The sequence below is a fragment of the Sceloporus undulatus genome, chromosome 1 (genome assembly GCF_019175285.1).
Source record: "Sceloporus undulatus isolate JIND9_A2432 ecotype Alabama chromosome 1, SceUnd_v1.1, whole genome shotgun sequence".
NCBI classification, from domain to species: Eukaryota; Metazoa; Chordata; class Lepidosauria; order Squamata; family Phrynosomatidae; genus Sceloporus; species Sceloporus undulatus.
In genome coordinates this window covers 362323386-362350279 of record NC_056522.1, presented here as the reverse complement: position 1 = coordinate 362350279, position 26894 = coordinate 362323386, and the positions used below count along the sequence as shown (strand labels likewise).

The following is a 26894-nucleotide window of genomic DNA, read 5'->3' as shown; positions in this document are numbered from 1 at the left end:
AAAAAAAAGCTTTACAAATCAATTTCTGATATAAAAGCAGAGCACAGAAAATATGAACTTTCTACTCAACTTTATACAATTCCCATCTTCTTTTCCTTCATAAGATCCCAACATCTTCCTAGACTGTCAGGAATCTCATCTGGAAAATCTATTTCAGACAATCCAAACTATCAGGGATAAAGGTATCTCACTTGCTTTTAACTCTCTTGCCTTTGTGTATTTAACCTCAGAGATGCCTTACCATCTGCTGGATTCGGTGAAATGTTTTCCCATGGAAACTGAAAGCCTGTTCAAACAAGACTTTGTCTTCAACTGTCCACTCATCGGGGAAGGGGGTAAAGTTAGGTAGGTCAGCCAGAGATTTCTCAATGTTATGCTTGTGCCAGAAGAGCATCCCAAGGGCCTAGAGCAAGGAAAAGGAAGAAATGATAAAATGTATAAATGCAAATGAAAATTGGACATCTAATAACAATGACAACTTTTCCCATAAAAACACCTTCTGTGCTTTGGCTGCAGCTACATAACCTAGGATTTAGAGGTTCAGAGCAGAAGATGTAAATGTTACTGGTTTGGGGTTAGAATTCCCAGAATCACCACCAATTGGCCATGTTGGTCTGAGCTTAATTGTAGTCTAAAAGATAATATTTCTAAATTGTGGTTCTAATAATCGTCTGGCAAACTCACTGTAGTCGGCCCTTCTTATACACTGATTTTTTATACACGGATTTAAGCATACACGGTTTGAAAATGTTCCAAAAAAGTATAAATTTACCTTGATGTTCCATTTTTTATTAGGGACACCATTTTGCTATGTCATTATACTTAATGGGACTTGAGCATACACGGATTTTATTATACACGGGGGATCTTGGAACCAAACCCCAGCGTATAACAAGGATCCATTGTATTGCATTCTTACAACACAGAGATATGACGGCTGGGGATGCAATAAGCAAGGACACAAACAAGTGCTCTGCCAGTATTTATGTGTGGCCTTTTAAGCCTGCATCCCTTTTTGACACAGGAACCAGATGACAAGCTATAATTCCTTCCCTCCTTCAACTTGAAGAGGAAACAGTCACACAAAAATAACCATCATGAAACTGATTCATTTAGAAGTGTTCCAACAACACAGAAGACTCCTAGCAGTCAAGCTGCAATACTATGAAAGGGTTGTTCTAGTTCCACATTTGTGCCTACATACAGGTAGACCACATACATGAGCTGTTAAATGTGTAGGAAAGTAGTGTAATAAAATATTTGAGCTGGTCCTTAATCTTCCATGCTATCTGAAGGATTCTGTTAGTCCAAAAAAGTAACATTACCAAGCTCTAAAAGGACATCACAGTTCCACTCTACTAAGTTCCTTTTGCTATATAATTCAAGCTGTTTTCCCATTTTCCTCTACAGAAGATATTTCAGGAAGGGCTAGGCATGTTATACCTGAAGTATAATTGAACCAGTAGATTTGCGTTCCTGGGTAAAATTATTTACTGATTAAAATGTCCTGAAATAAACTCCCATTAACTCTATTTCTCCTATCATATGTAGATTTGACATGCATAAGGCTAAATATTTCATTCAGCAAAGATGCTGACTTTGGCACTGGGGTTTCCCTTTCCTTCCAACCTAATTTACTATGCAAAAAATGATTTTTCTTTCTTAAGTTGTCACTTCAAAAGTTTCTGTAGTTGCCCACATCTGCAAACCACAAGTGTGACCCAATGGAGGTTTCATGTCTCTCATCACTAAACATCTAGGGACTTTTCCTTCTTGGAATTCCCTTAAACATGACTCACTATGAGAAGAATTCTTTTACACATAATAGTCTCCCCACCACCACTGCTTTCAAATATTTTAGGACAGGACCATCTCACTGAACAAAGGTTAAGATTATGCAACCATTTGCTTGTATGATCTTCAACAATATCCCAGAATTGAGACAGATCAAGGAGATGGGGACACAGAAACACCCAGATTCAATTGCAGCTTGTCACAAAATTATCTTGAAAGCTGAACTAAGACATGCTAAACCCCTGAATTATGTCATATTTAACTGTATTGTTCTAACAGTGTGGGGGGCACATTTTGAGGTCTGTCATAATCTGAGGACCTAAACTGCAGTTTACATATTGTGTGCATAAAATTTTTCATGTTAAAGTATTATAATGCACTGCACTATATTACAGGGTGAACAACCTTCTTAAGGCTGAGGGATGCTTTCTTTAGAAAGTGCATTGGGCCTGAAAGCCACAAGTTCAACCAAAATATGGGGAGAATAAATCTTCCCTGTCAGTCATGTACACAACCTATTTATTAATCAGGTCCTCAATTCTCCCATAGACATACAGAGAGAGATCTGCTGTACCCCTTCCTTGATGTTCTGTTATGCCCCTCAGCTGGTCCCCACAATTTAAAGGTTTCTTCAGCAGAAAAGAGCCTTCAGCTGTCTAACCCTCTCCATATAGTGTTCCTGCTATGAGGAGTAATCAGAGGGGAAAGGATTCAGGTGATCTAACTGTAGAATGTGGAACCTATAGCACTCTTCCTATTCTGCTCTAGCTGCCATGCTCTGTGGCTGAATCATACATGGGCCTTTTCTCTCCTTGGAGCAGCACAAAGAATGGATGATTGTGACAGAGGGCTGCAAGTGGCCCACAAGTTGTCCTCTTCTATACTAAAATGTTTTCAGCTACCTAAAGAGGGTATAACACTTTTATTTTAATATATATATATATATATATATATATATATATATATATATTCTTCTTCTTCTTCTTCTTTATGCTGTTGTGTGTCTTCAAGTCATTTCTGACTTATGGCGACCCTAAAGGAAAACCCATCATGGGGTTTTCTTGGTGGGATTTGTTCAGAGGTGGTTTGCCATTGACTTCTCCAGAGGCTGAGGGACTTTGACCTGCCCAAGGTCATCCAGTAGGTTTTCATGGCCAAGCGCGGAATCAAACTCTGATCTCCAAAAGTTTATAGATAAAGGGGAGCATATTCATTCCCTATCTCCCTTAATCAATAAGTTAAGAGTTCTTCAGTGAGAGACATTAAATGGGCCCTTTTATACTATGCAGCTATAAACCCTATGATTGCACTTTACATAACTGCCATGTCTGCATACTATGGAAAGCTGGGATTTGTAGTTTGGTGCAGAGCTAGAGGTTTCTGGTTGAGAATTCTAAGTACTCCTCCCTAAACTGGAAATTTTAGGATTACAAAGGATTGAAACATGACACTTAGTGTGGAATCATGGTGCTACAATTGTGTGTAAAATACATCTTAGAGGAGGTATAGGGAGGAAGAGAAGTTTTCCAGACATGATCTTAAGACTTAAGAATAAATCCCTATAATATTTAAAAATCCAGTCTGTACTTTCATAGCATGTCTAGTTTACTAAGGCAGGTTACAAACCGCCAAGGGGCGTCACTTCCAGATGCCCCTATTCCTGTTACAGACTCTGGCTGTAACAAATGGCAGCGGCCGTTCCACACGGCCGCCACCATCTTGACGTAATGGATGCTGTGCATCCGCACATTGTGCGGCGCTAATGACGTCGCGAGTGCGCCATTGGCGCCTTGCGGCGTCATTAGCGTGCCACCAGAAGAAGCTCCATTTTGGAACTTCTTCTTTGCTCTGTAAGGGAGCCACGCGGTTTGGCTGCGGCTGCTCCCTCACGGAGCAAACAGCAGCGCCGGGAGACTGCCGCAAAGCGGCGGTTTGTAACGCCTCCCTATTTTGATGCAGTGCCAACTGAGGTTTATTTAGAACTCAGCTTCATTCACCAGACAAAGTACAGATAGTCAGGCAGTGATAGAAAGTACAGGTAGGCTTCAGTTTGAAAACACTAATACTACAATTTTTGCAATGAAAACATGGACAGTTTCTCTGCATTTTCCAGGGTCCCTGTACAATCTTACAATTCCTTGAGGACATATAGCAGCAAATGTTCTTCTTCAGTATTTAGAAAGAAATGTGAGACTCATAGCATTAGAAAGCCATTTTGAAGTTAGGTTTTATTCTTTTCAGTTTATGTAACATTCTACTAGTAGTCTTTTGTTGTCTGTTTCTTTAGGTTTTTCAGGGTAGTAATAAACAACTGTTGTTTTGTTTCTGTATACATTTTTAATGACTGTAAAGTCATAAACCAGTTAGACCTTTTGAACAGACAGGATATTGAAAGAAACTTTATGATGTCTTTCTACATAATCATATATATTAAAAAGAACAAAAAACACAACACAAAATGGCAAATAAAAGTCACCTCATGGCCAAAATCACCATGCCAAAAGTAGCTGTAATAATATGATAGCAGCACACATACTCTCTCCCACCACCTTACACTCTCACACACCACTCTACTCTTTATTTTAATTAGAAAATAGTAACCCAATAGGGTATAGGGTGATAAAATGTATATTTTTAATTGTCTTGTACCTGTTCCATATTGTAGCCATGCTTCTCCTTTGCAATAGCGATATACTCATCCACTGTCAAGAGAAGAAAACAAATAATTGAAATACAAATTCAAGAACTACCTATTTCCTTTATATAATGAAGTATATATAATGGGTATATTCTGATGATCAAATCTAGGTTTAATAAGCCCAAGATAGGAAAGAGCTTTCCACACCTGAGTGCAGATCCTTCATTCTTCCATTCATACGAACAGGGAAACTACAGTTAACAGATTCAAAACAAGCCAGGATATTAGGACAACTTATATCCTGGGGTTTTGGGGTGCAGCATTAACCATACTTTCCCAGTTCAGAAGCAGCAGGAATATATAGGCAGCTGCTGCTTTCTGTCTTGTTTTCCTAGTTGTGCAATGCTGCTGCATGTGGGTGGACAAGACTTGTTCGTATTTTTCAAACAAGAGACTTCGTTATCTAAATGCAGCTGTTGTATATTTCTGTTCTTTTGTGCACAAATCAGAACAGGATTTGTCAAAAGGGATGTATTATATATATATTTTTATTACTTATGAAGTGGCTAAGATGTACTGCACAGAGATTAATTAAAAACAGAACACAAAAAAACCAAAAGCAAGTCAATTCAAGCACCAATGTGTGACGTCACATAAATCCAGCAATATCATCTAATATGAACCGGTATGACTTACAGACTTTTAGTACACATCCACATGCAATGCACCATCAGCTAATGTCTGAGACCAGAACCAGACCTCCAAAAAGTTACCTTTTTGAACTACAATGTGCAGAATCTCACAGCAAAGAAAGTCTAGGAGTTGTAATCTAAAATAGTAACTTTTCCAAGTTTGACATATTCATCCAAATATGCTTCTCTATGTCTCCAACTGCTGTGACTAAGGATGGCATCTCTCCTCTGAATGACTGTCCTGAGTCAGTAATGGGCTGAATGAACGAAAACAAACTCAAGCTGAATCCAGAGAAAACCGAGGTACTTGTGATAGGAACCCCAAGTCCAGGGAAGGAAATCTGTCAACTGGTCCTGGATGGGGTCACACTTCCCCTAAAGGACTGCGTTCACAGTTTAGGAGTACTCCTGGACTCATCCTTGCAGTTGTCATCTCAAGTGGATGCAACGACCAGGAGTGCTTGCTATCAGCTTTGGTTGATACGCCAATTGCGTCCCTACCTGAACCGAAAGGACCTTGAAGCAGTGGTACATGCACTGGTAACCTCTTGTCTTGATTTCTTTAACGCGCTCTACATGGGGCTTCCCTTGTGCCAAATTCAGAAGCTTCAACTGATCCAAAATATGGCAGCCAGATTGGTCAACTGGTTCTTCCAGGTTTGACCCTATAACACCTGTGTTAAAATCTCTTCACTGGCAGCCGATCAGCTTTCGGGCACAGTACAAGCCGTTGGTCATCACCTTTAAACTCCTACATGGCTTGGGTCCCGAGTTACTTGCAGGAATGCCTCTCCCTATATAATCTGCCCCACACACTCAGAACATCTGGGAAGCATCTATTAGAACTACAAACAAACAGATTAGTAACAACTTCCCAAAAAACTTTCAGAGCTGCTGTTCCAAAATTGTGGAACAGTCTCCCGGAGGAGATCCGTCTTATTACCTCCTTGGATGCTTTCAAGAGGGCAATTAAGATGGATCTGTTCCAGTGGGCATACCCGCACGAACTTATACAAGAGATATTGCTCCACTCCTCTGACTATGATTGTCCTGCAATTCTACTACTGTTGTCATTAATGATAAAAGTTGGGGGGTTTTAAACTAAAATTATTATTGCTGTTGTGTTTTATTGACTGTTTTTGGATGTATTTTAAGCTGTAATCCTGCCTCGATCCAATTGGGGGAAGGCGGGAAATATAAATAAACGATTTATTATCATTTTATTATTATTTTCCCAGCCTGTCCTAGTTCAGTTGCATCATTGAACAATCAGCAGCTGGAACAGTATGTTTTTTATGACAAAGAGACATGGGAGCAAGTACTCTACAGCCGCCACTGTTTGGGTGATGATGGGGCCAGAGTGGTCCCCTTCCCATGCTACGGCAATTACAGTCAGCCCTTCTTATACACAGATTTTTTATACATGGATTCAAGCATACACAGTTTGAAAATGTTCAAAAAGTATACATTTCAAATATCAAACCTTGATTTTCCATTGTTTATAAGGGACACCATTTTGCTATGTCATTATATTTAATGGGACTTGAGCATACACGGATGCTATTATCCACAGGGGATCTTGGAACCAAACCCCAGCGTATAACAAGGGTCCACTGTAGTCCACTCTCCCGGTGCTCCATGGTCTCCAAGCAAACAATGCCATATATTGCTCACTCTTGCAAGGCTATAATCCTTGGAAATCCAAAGTACAGGTTGAATCTCTCTTCTTGGATTTTGATTCTCCTCGCCCACCCAAGATTTTGGAATATTTGCATATACATAATGAGATATCCTGGAGATGAGTCTCAAGTCTAAACATGAAATTAATTTATGTTTTGTATATACTTTGTACCCATAGCCTGAAATATACACAATATTTTTAACTGTGCATGAAAAAAGTTTGTGCACATTGTACAATCAGAAAACAGTGGTGTCACTATCTCAGCCACTCATGTGGATTCATGTGGACAATTTTGGATTTTTTGAAGTATTACAGATTTTCAGAATTCCAAATGAAGGAGACCTGTATTTCAAACTATTTCATCACATATCACATTACGTGACTGTCCAATATATGTAACCCAGACAATTTTTTGTTTAAACTGAGTTTTAAAAGGGATCCCCCTCCCATAACACAGTAACATCATCTTGTTGTTCTGTGCTTTCAAGTGATTTCCACCTTATGGTGACCCACCAAAGGCAAACCTATCGTGGAGTTTTCACAAGATTAGTTCAGAAGGAGGTTGCCTTTGCCTTCCTGTGAGGCTGAGTAGTTAAGTGGGGATTCAAATCCTGGTCTCCAGAGTCATACTGTAATTTAAACATTCATACCTCTCATCACCTCTCAACTGCATGTATCTTGCAAAAGATACAATTCATCTTTTAGCAATAGTCTTCACCAACCTGGTGGCCTCCTGTAGCCTTAAGTCACCACTCCTATCACTGAAAAGTTTGGAAACAAACACATTTGGAGGACTCCAGGAGAAAGCTGTGTTAAAACAATAGCATGGGGATTGCTTTTTCCACAAGGGCCATCCAGTCCAAGAATGTTTTTTAAAGCTCCAGAAGATCCAATGAAAGAGGAGGGATTAAAAGTTCTCTCTTACAAAATTTAGCCTCTTAGCATCCTAATGTCTGCACTCAATTGAAGTCAGAGGTTCTACTGTCCATTAAGACCCCTCTCATAGCTGCCAATGCAATTCAGGAGAGAGAAAAACTTTCAAGAGACGCTAAAGTAACCTCAGGATGAAAATGCCCTCTTCCTTCTGCCTTAAAAATAAACAAATCACCGGCTACACCAAGAAGGGTGGAGCAAACATTATACTATGGGCACAAGCTATAGTTAAGAGAACATGAATAAGGTTTTATTACTGCAACAAAATGGTTTCTCAGCACTGAAAAGCAATCTAACCTCAGGAGTAAAGAGAGGGCTACGATCTACTGTTTCATTACCTTGAGAAATTATTGATAGTGGATGAGACTGTTTTGTTCTGCCTCCTTGGCATTCCACAGTCCTGTCTAACCACTGACTTGCTCGGTTGCTTGCTGCTGCTGTCAGGTTTTATGAATAAAATCAAAATCTTTTGCTCTCAAATGACTTTGGTGTTTTTTTTTAAAACAGAAGAGAAGGGGAGGAGTAGAGAGGTTTCTGCAAGTGGGCCATTCCTTCTTCCTCAGAACTGATGCCAATACGCCCAAAAAGAATATGTTGAGTCCAATCTGAAATGCACACCCTTGGGGGACTCACAGCTTTGTAGCTACTACAGAATAGGCCCTACGTACTCCTTCCAGCAACCAATGGCACTCCAGACAGAAAGTTATGCTTTCATACTCTCTGCCTGCCTGTATGGGAGTCATCCTGTGGAGTATTTCTAGGAAGGGGTTACTTTTTCTCAATTGTTCTATGTTGTTTTGGGGACTTCAACTATTTTATCATCAGACTTTAGCTCATTGCATGATCCCTGGCCATTAGTTATTCTGGCTGGCATGCACAACATTTTTCGGTGGGAGGTGAGGCATCCCTGATCTACATGAAACTAAAAGGAGAGGTCATTTGGAGTCATGGAGAGTGGAATCCATAGTTCATGGATGACACCAACACTTGCTCACCTCTCTCTCATTTTCCTCTGACCTAGGCGGTGATGAAGCTTCTGAGCTGGATGAATGGATTGTGCCACTTCAGATTCTAGGCAAAATAAACTTTTTGAATGCTCGCTCTACATAGGCTACTTTGAAGCAGGTCAGGTTGCTTAAAAATGTGGAATAAAATCCTCAACATCTCTCCATTAAACATGGGGAAACAAAACACAAAAAACATGTTGCAAATTTATTCCCAAGGCTGAAAGTTTAGCAAATAGGCCAATTTGTTAGTATAAGGGAAATATTTGACATACTGAGTAGTCAGCACTGTATGTGAAGTCAGATGTATGTGTTGAACTCCCAATTTATGTCATCCTTCCACCTATTTACTTTCTTAACAGAGGCAGTACCATCAATACAGTTGTGCACATTCATGCTCAGTTCACACATTACTCCTTCTGCATGTCCACCCCACTGTACAGACAGTATTTCCACATATACAGACATATGAACTGGCTCTCAGGGTTGTCTAAGCTTATTTATTAGTGTTGTGCTTAGGATGAACATCTTTTTTCATTCTAATCTTTTTAGCTCATTATGTTAATTATGAAAAATTGAAAGCCTAAGTAACCATCAGCAATTGAGATTAATTAAGGAAAAATCAGTAATTTTTCATAAACACAAGTCCTCATTTATTCAAATAGCTATTATACACTGCAACTGCTAGCAATAAAGTTAGATACACAAAGGTCAACTTCCAAGATGGTGTTCCATAAAAGCAAAAAACATAAATGCAGTTGTTTTGTCTTGGCAACTGGCATTCCTTATGTGGTTTCACAAAACATCAGAGTGTTACTTTATAATCCCTGCTGAGCAGGAACTGGGAGCTGTACTACCAAGGTGGGGAGAGACCAAAACTTTTGCAAGCCCTTTAGTCAACACATTTATCTTCAATTAATTTTAGTAAATTTTAAAGAACCTGCTTTCTTCCTTCTAATCTAAACCGGTTCTGTTAATCTTTCTTTATCTACCTTCCAGACCAGCTTTCCCCAAACTGTGGTTCTTCCAGATGTTGTCAACTCCAACTAAAATGAGTCTTAGCCAGCAGGAATGCAGTGACATCTGAAAGGATTTAGGTTGGATGTGGTTGTTTATTATCTATGGACTTGGCATCTGCAGATTTGAGTATCCGCAGATGGCAAGCCTGTGTTGTCCCCAATGGTGGCATGTGCACATGGCTGCAATGCCATTAGGGCAGCCCCCATGCACATGAAGCCCCATTGTTCCTAATGGTGATGCGGCCACATGCACATGCCGCCACTGGGGACAACAGGACCTGAACATCTGCGGATTTTGGTGTTGGGGGAGGGAGTTAACGAAATGGATCCCCTGCAGATGCCGAGGCTGACTGTACCATTAAGGCAGCTTGGCTGGTCGATTTAACAGATACCCTAGTAGCTCACAGCATCTTTCATACATGTGCTTCATTTCTTTTATGAATCAGTGACACACTAATTGGACCTGTAACAAAATGTTGGCAACACACTAACCTGGGTGTTCAAGATTCAAGGCACTCAATTCTATTCTTCTGTTTTCAGTTCTTTCACATTTTCTAAGTTCTTCTTCAACATTCAGCATTGCATGGTAACTGGTCATGCTTGCTCTTCTTTATTCTGTTTTAGAGATTTCTCCCTCCCTGGCTTTCCTCCCACCCCTTCCTTCTTTTATTTTATTTTATTTTTTCCACTCTAACTTTATTTAGGGTTCTCTCTCCCGGGGATGATGACAGTCATCTGAAGAGCAGGAATATTACAAGAACTTGGGAAGTTACTTTTTGAAGCTTCAGCTCCAGATTCCCCAAACCAGCATGGCCACTAATTTAAAGTCTTCTTCTCTGGAAGCATTTCCCTATATGCCCACTTAATCAGAAATTCCAAAGATTTCAAAGACAAGAGGTGAGCCTGTCATGCCTCCAGAGCATCTTTGATGCTCTTGAGACATATATTTAGTTAAGATTATATTAGCTTTTTTATGTATTAGTTTAGGAGGGGAAATAGAGTTCTACAGCTTTAAGAAAGACAAGGATTGTGGCAAATCCCAGCGTCTTATACTGTTTCCCTCTAAGCTAGTTTCAGTTGTGTAGTAAGATTTCAGCCAAGTCAGACCTGGAGAGAGTATTTTCCTTTGACAAAGATAAGTCCACAAAAGAAGAAAGATAAAGTCCACAGAAGGAGAAAAATAAGTCCACAGAAGAAGAAAGGTAAAACCCACCAAGAAGAGAGAGCAAGGTATTTAGGAAGGACTATTGAGAAAAAGGAGATCAGTTTCATGTTTTTGTGTTTATAACCAGTAAAGCTTTTGAAAACTTAAGAAATTTGTGGACAAGTCTTTTGTTCTGGCTGTGTTCCCGAGAGCCAGAGGCCTTACTACATACAAAGTTCATAGCATCGCTCTTGGGACAAAACAGAGCCTTTTAGTGGTCCCTTGACTTTGGAAAACTCTCCCTAGGAAAGCTTGCTTGGTGTCTGTTTCTTTTCAGCACTAAGGTGAAAGTTATGTTCCCAGTCTGTATAAGATGTGATATTATAGTCCTTGCAGTCTGGTTTTACCTGTTGCATGTTATGTCACTGCTGCTGTTAGGTAGCTTTTGTATTCTCTGTTGAATTTTACTGCACTTTATTACTATAGGCTTTCAAGCTGTTACTAGATTTTAAATGATCAACTGTGGCTTTCACTGCACTACTACTGTAATGCATTTTTAAATTATTACATTACACCTAGAAGGAAAACACACACTATGAGGTGTTATATAAATTTAATAAATAAAATAATAACACAGTGCTCTCCAGACATACCAACAGCTACACCCTCCAATACCAACAAAATTCCATTCATAAATTCCACCAAGATTAAAAACTTGTGTCTTTCCCCACCTCTACAGGTTTCTTCCTGGCCATTCATCAGCTATGGCTGCTGTAGAATTTGCAACAGACCATTCCCCACATCAACAGGCAAGGGTCCACAAACAGTCGATTGTAGAGAAAGAACAAGAAATCCTCAAGTAAAAGAGAGCACAGCAGCCCTTAATTCACCATTACGTGACAAGGTACTGCAAAGGAGGCTCTGAACACCTTGTCTATTACGTGCCAAAATGCACTGAGAGAACAGGGTGACTTGAGGACACAGCAGCAGTTTCAAAAGCATCCCCGTATTTAGTATTTAGTATGCCTGATGCGGGTTCTAGCATCGATGAAACAATGAAGGACTAAGACAGAAGCAACCGGGATTTCACAATCTTTCTTCCCTCCACCTTACAAAAGCCATTATCATGCAGTAAGACCCAGTGCAGATTGCTTGCATACAAATCTGAAACATCTTCGAGCTCCAGAACTGGGTGACAGCCTAAAACAAATACTGGCAACAGCTTCAACCTTTGCTGTAGTGATTGCGGTACCCAGTGGCTGGTTTGGCTCAGAATCCATTTGTAAAGCAATTCTGCCATCTTGTGGTCACTGAGCATACACACCTTGAAAAGCTGCAGTAGTTAAAACCAAGGCATTTTGCACCGCCAGCCTACAGGGTCAGCCAAGGAAATTTTGCTGCCAGAAGCATGACTCCCCCTTTCTCTTCCCATTGTCAATCTGCATCATACCCCAAACCAGGCAGATTAGCTTGGTACATGAGGCAGAAAATACCACTACCCCTTCTGTGCAGTGTGTGTGTGTGTGTGTGTGTGTGTTGTGTCCCTTCAAGTCATTTCAAATTTAGGGCATCCCTAAAGCAAACCTATCATGGGGTTTTCTTAGCCAGATTTGGTCAGAGAAGGTTTGCCTTTGCCTTCCCCTCTTAACAAATCTTGCCAAGAAAAACCCATAATAGGGTTGCCTTATGGTAACCATAAATCAGAAAAGAATTCATGGCACACAATAACAGTCATTTCAGTAGGCCCTGAGGTAACAAAAGTTCAAGAGAAAGGAAAAGTCAGCCCAAACTGATATGTCAGAATCCTCTTGGTTACTTATTCTGGCATAACTCCTCCATCCATCCCCACTTTACACTAGCGCACTAGTATTAACATTCAATGCCTTACACTGTTTAGGACCTCAATACCTCAATATGGGCCTCTGCCTATGTGTGCCTACCCAAGGACTAAGATCTGCCAGAGAGAGAAATGCAATGAAGGAGGACTTCTCCTCTGTGGCACCCCACTTGTGGAAAACCCTCCCCTTGGAGGCCTGACTGGCACCAACGCTAACCTCTTTTCAGCACCAGCTCCAAGACATGGCTTTTTATTGAAGTTGTTGGGGCTCGATTTACTTTTAATTCTGCACATCCTTTAGCCCTTTACAGCACTTTAAAATTGTTTTAATTGCTTAATATGTTGTTGTTGTTATATGCCTTCAAGTCATTTTCAAATTATGGCAATGACCCTAAAGCAATGATGGCATTTTCTTGGCAAGATTTGAGGCTATGACTTGCCCAAGGTCATCCAGTGGGTTTACATGGCCAAGTGGCGATGCGAACCCTGGTCTCTAGAGTCCTAGTTCAACATTCAAACCACTACACCACACTGGCTCCTAAAAAGGTTATATACAAACCATAAATAAGCACAGTGCCCCATTAAAAGCAAATCTCAGTCAGTTTGTAAAACCCTAATAGCATGTGAACGTTTTGACTGGCTGATGGGAGGAGAGCAAGGACAACCATCCTGGCCTTCTGAGAGGGAGGATGTTCTGGGAGCAGGCACTGAGAAGGCCCTCTCCCTTGTTCCTATGAAAGGAACATGTGAATATGGTGAGACAGAGAGAAGAACCCCTCCATAAGATCTTCGAGCTCTAACGGGTTCATAAAAGGAGTAAAAGGTCCTACAAGAAGCCTGAGCCCAAGCTGAATAGATACACAGCATTAAGCAGATGGCCATAGTCTTATGCTCCACAACCAATCTACATTAGGGGTTTGACTATTTTTTCCTAGCCAACTCTGCTTCCTCTTAGTACAAGGAATGTGGCAAGTCAGCTAAGCCTGATACCATTTTAAACTGATTGCCAAATGGATCATGCTGGTTGGATTCACAGTTGAAAAAGAGTCCCTGAAAGAACTAAGCAGTAAATGAAATACAAGTGTTACTTTAGATAATTATACATACTGTATAGACACAAAAAGAGATAGTGGTAATACAGTGCGGCCACGTTATATGCGGGTGCGATATACACGGCTTTCATTATACACGGAATGCTGTGCTGGAAGAAGCCTTGGCATGTCTTGGAAGAAGTAATGGTGCATGCACAGAAGTCCCATTACTTTTAATGCATACGCGGAATTGCCCTTACGTGGGAGGTGGGGTCTGATACGGATCCCCTGCATAAGGGAAGGGCCCACTGTCCATCCACATCCTGTTTCAACAACACAAAATATATAGAAGGCAAAACAGGTAGCCATTATCAGAACAAAAAAAAAAAAAAACAGCTAGAAGTGAATGTGGTCTAGCATATCCAAACTGACTACAGGTTTTCTGCTGGTGATGGTGGTGGTGGTATATTTTTATTTTGACACTTTTATATATTTTGGCCATATACCCTCAGGCATTCCCTCCCTAAACAGCATTAAATAGGGGAACCAGCCTCCTTGGAGTCAAGAATGGTGGTGTTATGTTTGTTCATTTTTCCACTAGAATAAAATATTAGCAAGTGGAGGAGGTGGCACTCTGGGTACCACAAAGGGGCTCGGTGGGCCACATATGTTCCATGAAGAATTTAATTCCCATGCCTGATATAGTACACAGAGTACTGGACTAGAAGCACAAAGTGCCAGGAGAATGTGGTCAACCCAGGGGCTATGTTCACAAGGCATAGTGAGTTAAAATTCTAAAGAATGGTGGTGGCTTATTGTGAACAAACCAGCACGCTGGCACTCACTGTCTGGATGTTCTTGTCTGGCTCAAGTGAAAGTAACAGGACGTTCTGTCTATGACTGATTTATTTTGATGTGTGCACCAGCAACTATGGATCGTCTCTTTTTTGCATCGTGGCTTGTTCTTGTCTTCTTCTGACTCTGGCTTGTTGGAGAAAGTTAGGTTGAGTTACTGGTTTGCATACTGTGCAAACAAAACCAAAAGGAGGTAGTAGTACGGAGTATGAGCTAGTAACATCAACATTTAGAGTAAAGCAAAATAAGAACACTAAACCAACCATCATGCTGAAATACAACCTGAAGAAAATCCCCACAGAATTTAAAGATAATGTGAAAAGCAGAATTTGCATTGGTAAGCTTAATTGACTGGGAACCAGATGAGCTATGGACTGAAGCCAGGGACACTGTCAAAGAGGAATGCAGAAAGACACTAGCTGTTGCCAAAAAGAAATAGAAGCTTCAGCAGATGACAGATGAAACACTTCAAGCAATAAAGGACAGTCAGAAATCAAAATTTAAGGTAACAGAAATAGAGCCAGAACCCTGACTACAACTGTTCAATGACTAGTGTGAAGGGATAAAAATAATTACTTCAATAATCAATGCAAAAAATAGAAGCTAACCACTTAAAAGGAAGACCAAAAGATTTCTTCCACAAGATCTGAGTTATCAAAGGGAAATTTAAAGAAAGGGTGGGGATGCTCTACAATCAGCAGTAGAAAACAATACAGAACCAACACAAAATGAAAACACAACGGGGAAAAATACACAGAAGAATTACAGTGGTCCCTTGGTATCCATTAGTGTTTGATTCCAGAACCCTCATGGATGCCAAAATATGTGGCTGCTCAAGTCCCATTATATACTGTGGCATAGTAAAATGGTATCCCTTATATAAAATGACAAAATCAAAGTTTTTTTTATTTTCACGCTGTGGGTGGTTGGATCCAAGGATACAGAATCTGTGGATTGGTAGAGCTGACTGTATCCAAAAGAAATACAAGGATGAAATATTAATTTGAAGGTGAATCATATGAAGATGAACCTCAAGTTTAAGGAAGCAAAGTGAAAGCTGCACACAAAGTAATGAGGAAGATTAAACTATCAGGTACAGATGGCATACCAATAGAACTGCTTCAGTCTAGAGACAGAATCCACTCTAGTTCTAACTAAAATCTACCAACCAATATGGAAAACAGAACAATGGCCCACAGATTGGAAATGCTCAATATATATTCCAACCCTCCAAAAAGGAGACACAAAAGATTGCAGTAACCATAAAACCATTGCATTCACCTCTCATGCAAGTAAAGTTATGCTCAAAATTCTAATCTACAGTGAAGACTTCTACCTTCCGCCTAACAGTAAGGACTGTTCAACAGTTGAACACGCTCCCTTGGAGTGTAATGGAGTCTCCTTCCTTGGAAGTCTTTAAACAGAGGCTGGATGGCCATCTGTCAGGGATGCTTTGTGATTTCCTGCATGGCAGGGGATTGGACTGGATGGCCCTTGTGGTCTCTTCCAACTCTATGATTCTATGATTCTACCTTATATAGACTAAGACCTGCCAGATGTTCAAGCTCCTTTCAGTAAAGGTAAATAATAATAATAATAATAATAATAATAATAATAATAATAATGTATAGCCCACCCAATCACTAGGAATCCGGGTGGGTTACAACAGTAAAAATACATTACAATAAAATACTAAATGGTCCCTTCCAAACCCCCGCCCAATATTAAAACTAGAATTAAACAATCAGAATTTAAAAACAATAAAATGCAATACAGCATTAGGTTAAAATTTAAAACAATTTGGTGGGCGGAGAGACATACATCAGAAAATTGAGATCATATTCATAAACATACACAAGGGAGGAATCTAGAGTTAGCTAGGCTGGATAGGCCTGCTGGAAGAGATTCATTTTAAGAGCCTTTTTGAAGTCTGTAAGAGTGGAGATATGGTGGATCTCTTCCAGCAAGCCGTTCCACAACTTTGGCGCAGCAGTAGAGAAGGCCCTTTGTAATAATAATAAAAAGGCACTAGGGATTGTATTGCAAACATGTGTTGGCTAAAGGAGTGCACCAAAGAATTTCAAAACTAAATCAACATGTGCAAAGGCAAAGCCTTTGATTGTATAGATCAGTGATCCCCAAACTTTGGTCCTCCAGGTGTTTTGGACTTCAACTCCCAGATGTCTTAAGATCAGTGATCCCCAAACCTTGGCCCTCCAGGTGTTTTGGACTTCAACTCCCAGAGGTCTTAGCCAGCTTCACCGGCAGTCAGGAATTCTGAAGTCCCAAACATCTAGAGCACCAAAGTTTGCGAAACACTGCTATAGATAATTAAAAGCTATGGTATGATCATAAATTGATGTGCCACACCATTTTATTGTCCTGATGTGCAACAGAATACGGAGAAACAAAATTAATTCCAATCAGTAGGGATGGGGGGGGGGACTTTTAAAAAAGCTTTTTATTTATTTAAAAATATTGGGGGGGTTGTTTTTTGTTGATTAAACCAGGTTTTGTTTTGTTTTTGTTTTTTGTATTTTGCATTAATGTGTAGGACAACACCAATACAGAAGTAAATCAGAAAATTATGTAGCAAAATAAAGTTAAGATGTTCTGGCCACTAGCATTGTTTTGGTTTAACTTATGTTAATTGAAGAATTTGTTTCTGAATGGCATTTCTTGAACTATATAAAGTGAGTTAAAGGAAACAATTGACCCAGGATACTGGTCTAACAATGAAACAACTGCCAACAAAATGTTATTTATGTAAATGTAAATAAACTATTTACTCAACTGTGTAATCTAGGTCTGCATTTAACCCCCATGCAAGTGGAAACAAATGCTTGTACTGATTATCTGCTCTTGTGGAAATTTCGTTATACTGTATTGAGACTGAAGATTATGGTTCGTGGAAGGGTCAAACCCACTGAAACTTATAATGACCCCTAGAATAAAACCAAACTAATGACAACCAAAATATGTCATTTCTGCTACTTGACATGATGACTCAACCAAAGAAGTGGCATGGAGTATTTCTTATCCCAATAGATCACTCTGACTGGGATAAAAGGATACCCCAAGAGCAAAAAGTAATACAGTAGATGTGTTGGAAATTTTTTGTCCTAGACATTTTTTGTTGGGGGGGAGAGGGAGGACTCTACATGACATGTGGCAGAAACTCGAGACAATGTATACAAGTCTTCAGTTGACAATGTCACAGAAAGGCTATCTTGTAGGTTTAATGCTATGAATTCTGCAAGAAAATGGGATTCTGGGGGAACCCACATGTTACGCCCTGGTGCAAGACAGCTAAAACCAAGGCACCATCATGAATAGTGAGATGAATTAGCATTCTTGGAGCCAATTCACTTTTGTGGGAGGTAGCAAGAAAAAGAACTTCATGCTTTGTCCACCTCCATTTTAGACTAATACTGTTTTCACTTCAAGGCACAGCAATTCATTTTTATCATACTACATATAGGTTGAATCAGGCTTATCTGGAATGCTGAAATACGAAATACTCCAAAATCCAAATTTGTCCACCTGGGTGGCCGAGAAAGTGATACGTTTGTTTTCTGATGGTTCAGTGTACACAAACTTTGTTTCATGCACAAAATGATTAAAAATATTATGTACAAAATAACCTTCAGGGTATGTGTATAAAATGTATACAAAACATAAATGAATATCATGTTTAGACATGAGTCCCCTTTCCAAGATATCTTATTAGGTATATGCAAATATTCCAAAATCCCAAACACTTCTGGTCCCAAGCATTTTAGATCAGGGAGATTCAACTCATACATCTCTCTCTCTCTCTCTCTCTCTCTCCAATTCTGTGTGTGAATTTTGTTTTAGATCTGAGTTTGGAGTTTGGCTGCACAATTAGCTTATAAGAAAGTCCACTATACCAGAAAGGTATATTTCTTGTGTTGCAAAAGAAAAAAAAGTGAGAGAAGACAACAAGGGTGTGGCCTAACCATCAGATTAGAGAGCCTTAAGAGGGTTAGTGATAATTAAACCTTTTGCAAGTGAGTGGCATCACTGCAGGCTAACTGCTGAAGGAGCAAAAGCAGAGGACGATTCATCTCCCTGCTGACATCTAGAAGAATGAGAAGCAGCAAAGGGAAGGATTGCTCTCCACTAGTTTTGCTGAACGGTGTCAAGGAGTCAACAATGGCCTAGCATAATGTATTGACTGACTGAGCTCTCAGTGAGGAAATTTTCTATCTCAATTCAGCAAGTAGTCTTGGACAAAAAGCTACCTCTCTGTTAGCATCAGCCACTATTCAGAAATACAGAAATTGTAATACAGACCTAGAATACAGGGATGTTTGGAAAGATGGATAAGGTAAATTGTGCCTTATGCCAAATAACAATATTTGTCCATATATCCCTGTATAGAGAGCCAGTGTGGCATAATGGTTTGCGCATTGGACTATGACTCAAGAGACCAGGATTCAAATCAATGCACAGCCATGGAAACCCACTGGGAAACCTTGGACAAGTCATAAACTCTCATCCACAGAAAACCCAGTAATCGGTTCACCTTAAGGTTGCCGTAAATCAGAAACAACCTTAAGGCACACAACAGCAACAATCGCTGTACCATTGGGGGTTGTTATGGTGGTGGTGTGCCTCCAAACCATTTTTGACTTATGGTGTCTTAAGGCTTTTTCTTGGCAAATTTCTTTAGAGGGGGTTTGCCATTGCCATCCTCTAAGGCTGAGAGAGTGTGACCTGCCCAAGGTCACCCAGTAGGTTTTTATGCTTGAGCAGGGAATCAAATCCTGCTTTCCAGAGCAGTAGTCCAGTGCACAAACCAATAAACCACCCTGGTTCCATATTGTTGGGAGAGGGGACTGTTTATCAATATTTATCAGTGTTTGGTCTTCCATAAATTTGGGGTTTCAAATTCTTGAATCTGTGGCAATTTTGCATACTGACTGGGATTCTGGGAACTGAAGTCCAAAACATTTGCAGGACCAAAAGCTGAGAATTACTGTTTCCCATTAACTGCCACCTGACCCTTTTAACTGGAGATATCAAGCATACAAGCAAGAATCTTCTGCTTGCAGACGAAGTATTTGCCCACTGAGCTATGGCCTCGTTTTTCTGATCACTCTAAAACACTATTAAGTTTTACACAAAAGGCACTTCCCTACTTGACCATAAAGGTGCAGCAATAAGCAGAGGCTCTTTCTCCTACACAAGAGCTCTTGCACTGCCTTTGCCAGGATCAAAAGAGAAATGGGAAACAAATTAGCACATTTTATGTTGTGTGTGCCACACACATCCTCTTCCTTACATGCATACACTTTTTCTGGAAAGGTTTCACTTACCTGAGGTAAATCAAGACGGGCCAACAACAATATCAAAATCTTGATCTAGTTCTGTGTAGATCTTAAACTACTTTAAAACCTCTTCTCTTTGCAAGCTCTGCTTCCTTTGGCTGCAACTATGACCCCTTTGGAAGAGCCAGTGTGGTGTAGTGGTTTGATGGCAGGACCAGCACTCTGGGGATCATGGTTTGATTCCTCTTTCAGCCATGGAAACCCACTGGGTGGTCTTGAGCAAGCCACATACTCTCAGCCCCAGAGAAACACCATGATAGGATCACTTTAGGGTCACCATAAGTTGGAAATAACTTGAAGGTACACAACAGGGACCCCTTTGAGCTATAGCAATGCCCATTGCTTGGATATGGATCTTGAACAGTTTCAATGAAGATAATGGTACACTTTTCATTGATTATTTATATGGTACAGGTTGGGTTTTGCATATTAGCAAGATGTTGTGATTTGGGGGCAGAAAGCACTCAAAATTATGCCAAATATTTTGATTAAACTTTGGGGGGGAAGTGAAGTCGAAGGCTTTCATGGCCGGCATCCATAGTTTTTGGTGGGTTTTTTTGGGCTATGTAGCCATGTTCTAAAAGAGTTTCTTCCTGATGTTTTGCCAGCATCTGTGGCTGGCATCTTCAGAGAATTCTTGCCTGGAAAAAGTTGGGTATATATATATATATATATATATATATACACTGTTTGAACCTGGGAAGGCAGGAGCAATCTGCATGTGGATTGTTCTGTTGCTGATGGCAGGCCTCAGGCTGGGCGGCTAATGCAAAAGAGGATTAGTGTCTGCTAATTGGTGATCATTATCTGCTGGGAAAGCCCCTGACTCTGAGTGGTTTCCATTTGCATTTGCTGAGTCCTCATTTTGCTATTCTTCAGGACTGGTAGCCAAATTTTGTTCACTTTAAGGGTTTCTTCTTTCCAGTCGAAATTATCCAGATGTTTGTGGATTTCAGTGGTTTCCCTGTGCATCCTGACATAGTTGGTATGGTCCAGAATTTCAGTGTTTTCAAACAGTATTTTATGCCCAGGATGGTTTGTGGCATTTGGGGGGAAGGTTTGCAGGATTGGCAAGAAGCTTCAGGGGCTCCAAAAATGGGGTCTGAGGTCCTCATATGGCCCTCTGGATGTACCTTCCCTAGCCCTGGCTTAAAGGGTATCCTACTGCCAATGTAAATTAGACAACTAAAAGCATTTTAAGCAACATATAATATTCAGAGGGGAAGGCATCTAAAGAGAAATGCAAAAATAAAATAAAATAAATAAATTCAGAAACTGGGAGATGAGGAAGAGAGGGTGAGTAATTAAAAAGAAATTATGTAAAAGGAATGTTTGCTCCAGATTCCATCAAGAAAATGTCCGGTTTCATGCCAAATATGTTAAAAGCATGTATTCCATAGAATCACAGAGTTGTAAGAGACCACAAGGGCCATCCAGTCCAACCCCATTCTGTCATGCAGGAACTCACAATCAAAGCATTCCTGACAGATGGCCATTCAGCCTCTGTTTAAAAACCTCCAAAGGAGACTCCACCACCCTCCGAGGGAGTGTATTCCACTGTCGAACAGTTCTCACTGTCAAGAAGTTCCTCCTAAGGTTAAAGTGGAACCTCCTTTCCTGCAGCTTGCATCCACTGTTCTGGGCCCTAGTCTCTGGAGCAGCAGAAAACAAGTTTGCTCCATCCTCAATATGTTACCCCTTCAAATACTTAAACAGGGCTATTATATCACCTTTTAATTGTCTCTTCTCCAGGCTAAACATACCCAGCTCCCTAAGTCTATCCTCATAAGGTATGGTTTCCAGACCTTTCACCATTTTGGTCACCCTCCTCTGGACATGCTTGTCAACATCCTTTTTGAACTGTGATGCCCAGAACTGGACGGTATTCCAGGTGACGCCTGACCAAAGTAAAATAGTGTGCCACTATTACTTCCTTTGATCTAGACACTATACTTCTATAGCATCTTTTACTTCGTATCCAAAAAATGTAAGATTAATTTAAGCTTGAGATTTCTGTTGAACTACAGTTCCAAAGGTCCTAAATACCAGTGATGTATTCAAGTCTTTTAATTCAAGTCTCAAGTCAAGTCTGCTTTCAAGTCTCAAGTTGAGTCTCAAATCCTTGCAAGATATTTTCAAGTCAAATTTCAAGTCTGGGAACCAAGTTTTAACAGAAGAAAAGGAGGTGGGGCACAGTTCTTGGAGGTGAACAGCAAGTACACTAAGCAGTAGGCTTGAGGTAAGGCTTTAGGTCAGATTGGCAGCCTGTTCCCGCTGCACATCAAAGGAGCCTTCTAAAGCTTTTCAAAGCTTTCCATCTCAAGCTCATTGTATAATGTATTAGCTTGCCCCGATGAGAAACACACCCCACGTTCTGAGGGTGGGTCTTGCTCAAGTCTAACACACCCTAAACTTTGGACACCAGATCCCATCTTGAAAGTTAACCCCTTGAAATTCCTTGCCCAAGAAAACTCTATGAAATTCATGGAGTCACCATAAGTCAACAGGTGATTTGGAGGTGCATACACACAGTTCCAAGACAGGGAAGTATAGCAGTGAGATAAATGAATACAAAATTATACATTTTGCGTGCGCGCACACACACACACACACATCCATCCACCAATCCGTGCACAAAAGTTGTCCTGCATAAAGCTTGGATAAAAATGTATGATTGAAAAAAAAAACAAAGATTTTAAATTTGCATTGATTTCCTTTTTTAAAAAAAATCATAAATAAAATATTAAATTCCTCTCTTGACTCTCATTTATACACAATAAAAATATTATATTTCTCTTTTGATTCTGTAAGAAAAACTAAATCTCAGCACAAGCATACTAACTAAGTCAATAATTCTCATAAAATGAGTTAATGGCTCTGTCCAAGAAAAGGAGAGAGAGAAAGAGAGAGACACTATGATCAAACCAAAAAAAGCAGAAAAATTCATATTTCTGTGACAGCTCTATGAATAAAATTGACAATTGGAGTGCATAGCATGAGTCTTATTAAATAAGCATATTTTTATTTACATGCGAGTCAAAAAATTAAAAGTTGAAGAATCTTTTTTAAAACCAGAAGAACAGTGGGTGGCCAAGCAGTTTCAGCTTTGGCCTCCTAACCCCCAGTCCAAGACTCACTACCACTTGTATATACAATGGACCCTTGTTATATGCTGGGGTTTGGTTCCAAGATCCCCCGTGGATAATAAAATCCGTGGATGCTCAAGTCCCATTAAATATAATGACATAGCAAAATGGTGTCCCTTATAAAAAATGGAAAATCAAGGTTTGATATTTGAAATTTATACTTTCTTTGAACATTTTCAAACCGTGGATGCTTGAATCCATGTATAAAAAATCCGTGTATAAGAAGGGCCCACTGTATATAGTTCCCTGGGGCTTCCTGTACCTACCGTTCCCTCTCCTCTCTTCTGGGGGAACATATCCTGCTCTCTAATATGTGAAGCACCTAAATACTCATGTCTCCCATCAAGCTAGTCAACTCTCTCTGAAAAGGGATGGAATGTTTGTTTTACATATCCTGTACAGTAATCTTTCCCTATATGACACCTGTCCAATGTGTTCCGTTACAGCCCCCATCAACCCCAACCAGAACAAAAATCAATAGGTTCTCTGGGGATGATGTGACACTCAAACCATTATTATTACTACTACTATTATTTTTATATCCTGCCTTTCTCTCAATATAGGGACTCAAGGCGGTGTACAGATGATTTAAAACAATACGAATTCTCATTATGATAACAATTATTGCACATGGGCTGTCTTCATCTATACTATACTGAGCTTGGAAAATTTTATTTCTTTGGAATTCAGCTCCCAACCGATCCCCATCCTCACCAGCACAACATGAGGATTCTGGGTATTGCCGTCAAAAATAACTTTCCTGAGCTCTCTATGTAACTGCTGCCATCAACATATCAGTCCTGCAACTTTCACAGCATATCAGAAAAAAACTTGCCAGAGTAATTCCAGAATGTGCTTCAGGGTAAGAACTGCGGCCAAAGCCATTCTTATTTACAGTCAAGATCTAGGCTGTAGAACCAGCAATCTCCTCCCACACACGAATGTAATGAATTAAAACGTCCATGGCCTTTTGATTATAACTCTAATAAAAGACACTTATACAGAATAAATCTGATGTACAACATATTTGTTGACTGTATCTATTTATGAAATTTATGAAAATGACAACTAGCTGTAGCATGTAATCAAGCTTTCATTAACAGGAGCCCTGTCCCACCCAGAGCTTGAAAAACTTACCTTTGGGGATTAAACTTCCAGAATCCCTCTCCAGCCAGGCTGAGCTGGAGCTGCAGTCCAAAATGTAACCCTTCCAAGCTCTGGTCCCACCTCAGCCAATGTACAGATTTATCATTTGAATGTTATGGATCAATTTTAAAAGCAGCCAACTAAGAGCAGGTTTTACAACTGCACACTTGTATTAGGTCATATAGGCCCAATATTTAGCCAGCGATGACCACCTGTTGCAAAATGTTTCCTTCAGACTGGGAGATCCTGATTAACGAAAAGTTGGTTCTCTTTGCTTTCAGATCACAAAAAAACCAAAAATGAAGATGTGTCTTGAAAAACAGGGCAGTAACACATACATATACATACATACACGCATGGATACATACACAAATCTAGGACTTAAAACATTATAATGTTGCTACTGTTGAATGCTACTGTTGAGACTACTCCCATTCTTTTCCTCCCACAGCACTGTGTGGCCACTAAGGATGCTTAGTCCCTGGTGGACTGTTTGTGGAATTATATACTTCTGATTAATTTGGAATTCTCTGAATTTTGCTACTATCACTTCTTCTGTGTGAACAGTACTCTTTTAGCTATAAGGAGTCAGAGAACTGAGATCACCATTAGTTCATATGATGATACAGTTAACTAATCTCCACTTAAACCCTTGTTACTATCACCTGCTTCTCAGGTCACAAATTTAAAGCATCTCACTGAAGCTACAGCATGCTTAATTCAAGCTTTTCCCAACTGCAAGATTTAATGCATGCTGGAATGTAGGTTATACTCAGTCTTTCTTTTAATCCTCCTGCTCTTTAAAGTGTGTGAACATACATACACGCACACACATACATGCACTGTTGTTGACATGTATCTTTTTATTACAAAATAATTGGGAGGCAGAGAAGATGGCAAAGAGAGCGGGGGAGCCTTTATTTTACAATGAAATATATATGGGCCTTACATTCAAACCAAGCAAAATGCTTCCACACTCCAAAGCTTGTCACTAGCATAAAGGACATAAAAAACAATGGAACTGAAGAAAAAGTGCAACACTCTAGGGTCTATAGCTTTGGACCCCAACTCAGGAGCACACTAAATATGCTTACCGTTACTGTCCTGAAAGTTGCTTAGAGAGCCACATGCCAGTTAACAACAGAGGATATCAAATTATAATTCAAATCACCAGAATATCTAGAACGCCAGCTTATCCTATTTTCTCTCCCTTCACATAAATGGCAATGGTCAAAAGTGTTTGAAGAGGTGATCTACCTTAACATCCCACTCCCTCAAAACACAGATATAAATTCCTTTTTTCCTTCCATACTCAAATCAGTTGTAACAGGGTTGGGGTGTTATCGGTAGCAGTAAATATTTTGAACCAAATACTATAGCTGGTTAAAAATACAGTGTCCTCACACCAAAGGGGGGTTAGAGAAAAGAAAAATCAATACTCTGTTACCATGACAACTAGGAAGCTGCCTAGGCAAGCCTGGGGTCCTTCATTGAACTGCACTGCTTCACTTCCTCCCTATAGCATAAACAGGGCCTTTGCCCTCTGCCTATATAACTAGCAGGTTTCTTGCACAGCCCTCAGCTTAGCAGGACCAAATCTAGTGCTCCTTGCTCTATTTTAAGGGCCCTACACACACACACACACCCACACACCATTTCTCCTGCCATTATTTTGTTTCCAAAATCATCATGGTATGGTTATTTAGGTTATTCCCAATGGCAAAAGCCGTATGCAACAAAGCATAAGCAAGCATTTCCTGTAGTTTTGCACTTGAGGATGTTACAAAACACAACGGTGTTCCAGACACAAAGATGTTAGTTTGAATGTATCAGCCCTAATGTAATTGGGTAGTAATGCTTAGTCATACTGACCTACATTCACAGAATTTTCATGTAACAGCAGATATCCTTGTACCTTAACCTCTCCCTGCTTTTTTTCCATTTTATTTCTGAATCATGTGTGTGCATGCATAGGTGCCTTGAAGTCATGAAACTGAATAGGATTTTCCTGTTTATGTGTGCAAGTGCCTTCAAGTCTCCTGTCACCTTGTGGCGACCCCCAGAATTCACAGGGTTTTCTTAGGCAAGGAATACTCAGAAGTGGTTTGTCAATTCCTTCCTCTAAAATATAGCCTACAGCACCTTCTATTTGCTGGCAGTCTCCTAACCAAGTACTAACCAGGACTGACCCTGCTTAGCTTCCAAGATCAGACAGGAACTTTAAGTTATCTAGGCATTTTGGGAATTAATCCCACTATACAGTGGCATTCAGGATAAGAGCTGCATAGCATAACTATGAACTCTACACAGAATATTCTAATAAAAAACAGTGTGCTTCATTGACCTAAAGTAACCTTCACAGCTGAATGGGGATTTGAGTCCAAGTCTAAGATCCACATTGTCTCCTGTTGCCCTGAAACTCCATCACTCTAAACACTACACACACCATTGGGCTATTTAGACAGGTCACAAAGGGCACATTACATACTGGATATACTCATATATAAGTCCAGAAATTTTAGTCAAAAAATTAAACCAAAAAACCTAAGTCAGCTTATACAAAGGTTAAGGTAAGTACTGTATTTTAATTCTTATTTAAAAAAAAAAAAAGGAACCATCC

General features: G+C 39.9%; 1 protein-coding gene across 2 annotated transcripts in view; it reads right to left on the bottom strand.

The window, feature by feature from the left end:
• Positions 1-26894, bottom strand: part of RCOR1 (REST corepressor 1) — a 157178-nt gene that overhangs the window by 52890 nt on the left and 77394 nt on the right. For both annotated transcript variants that reach the window (XM_042445729.1, XM_042445730.1), the window contains exons 4-5: positions 4444-4496; positions 242-403 (exon numbers count right to left, since the gene is read on the bottom strand). In XM_042445729.1, coding sequence (XP_042301663.1) covers positions 242-403; positions 4444-4496 — 215 coding nt within the window. The remainder of the gene's footprint in view (positions 1-241; positions 404-4443; positions 4497-26894) is intronic.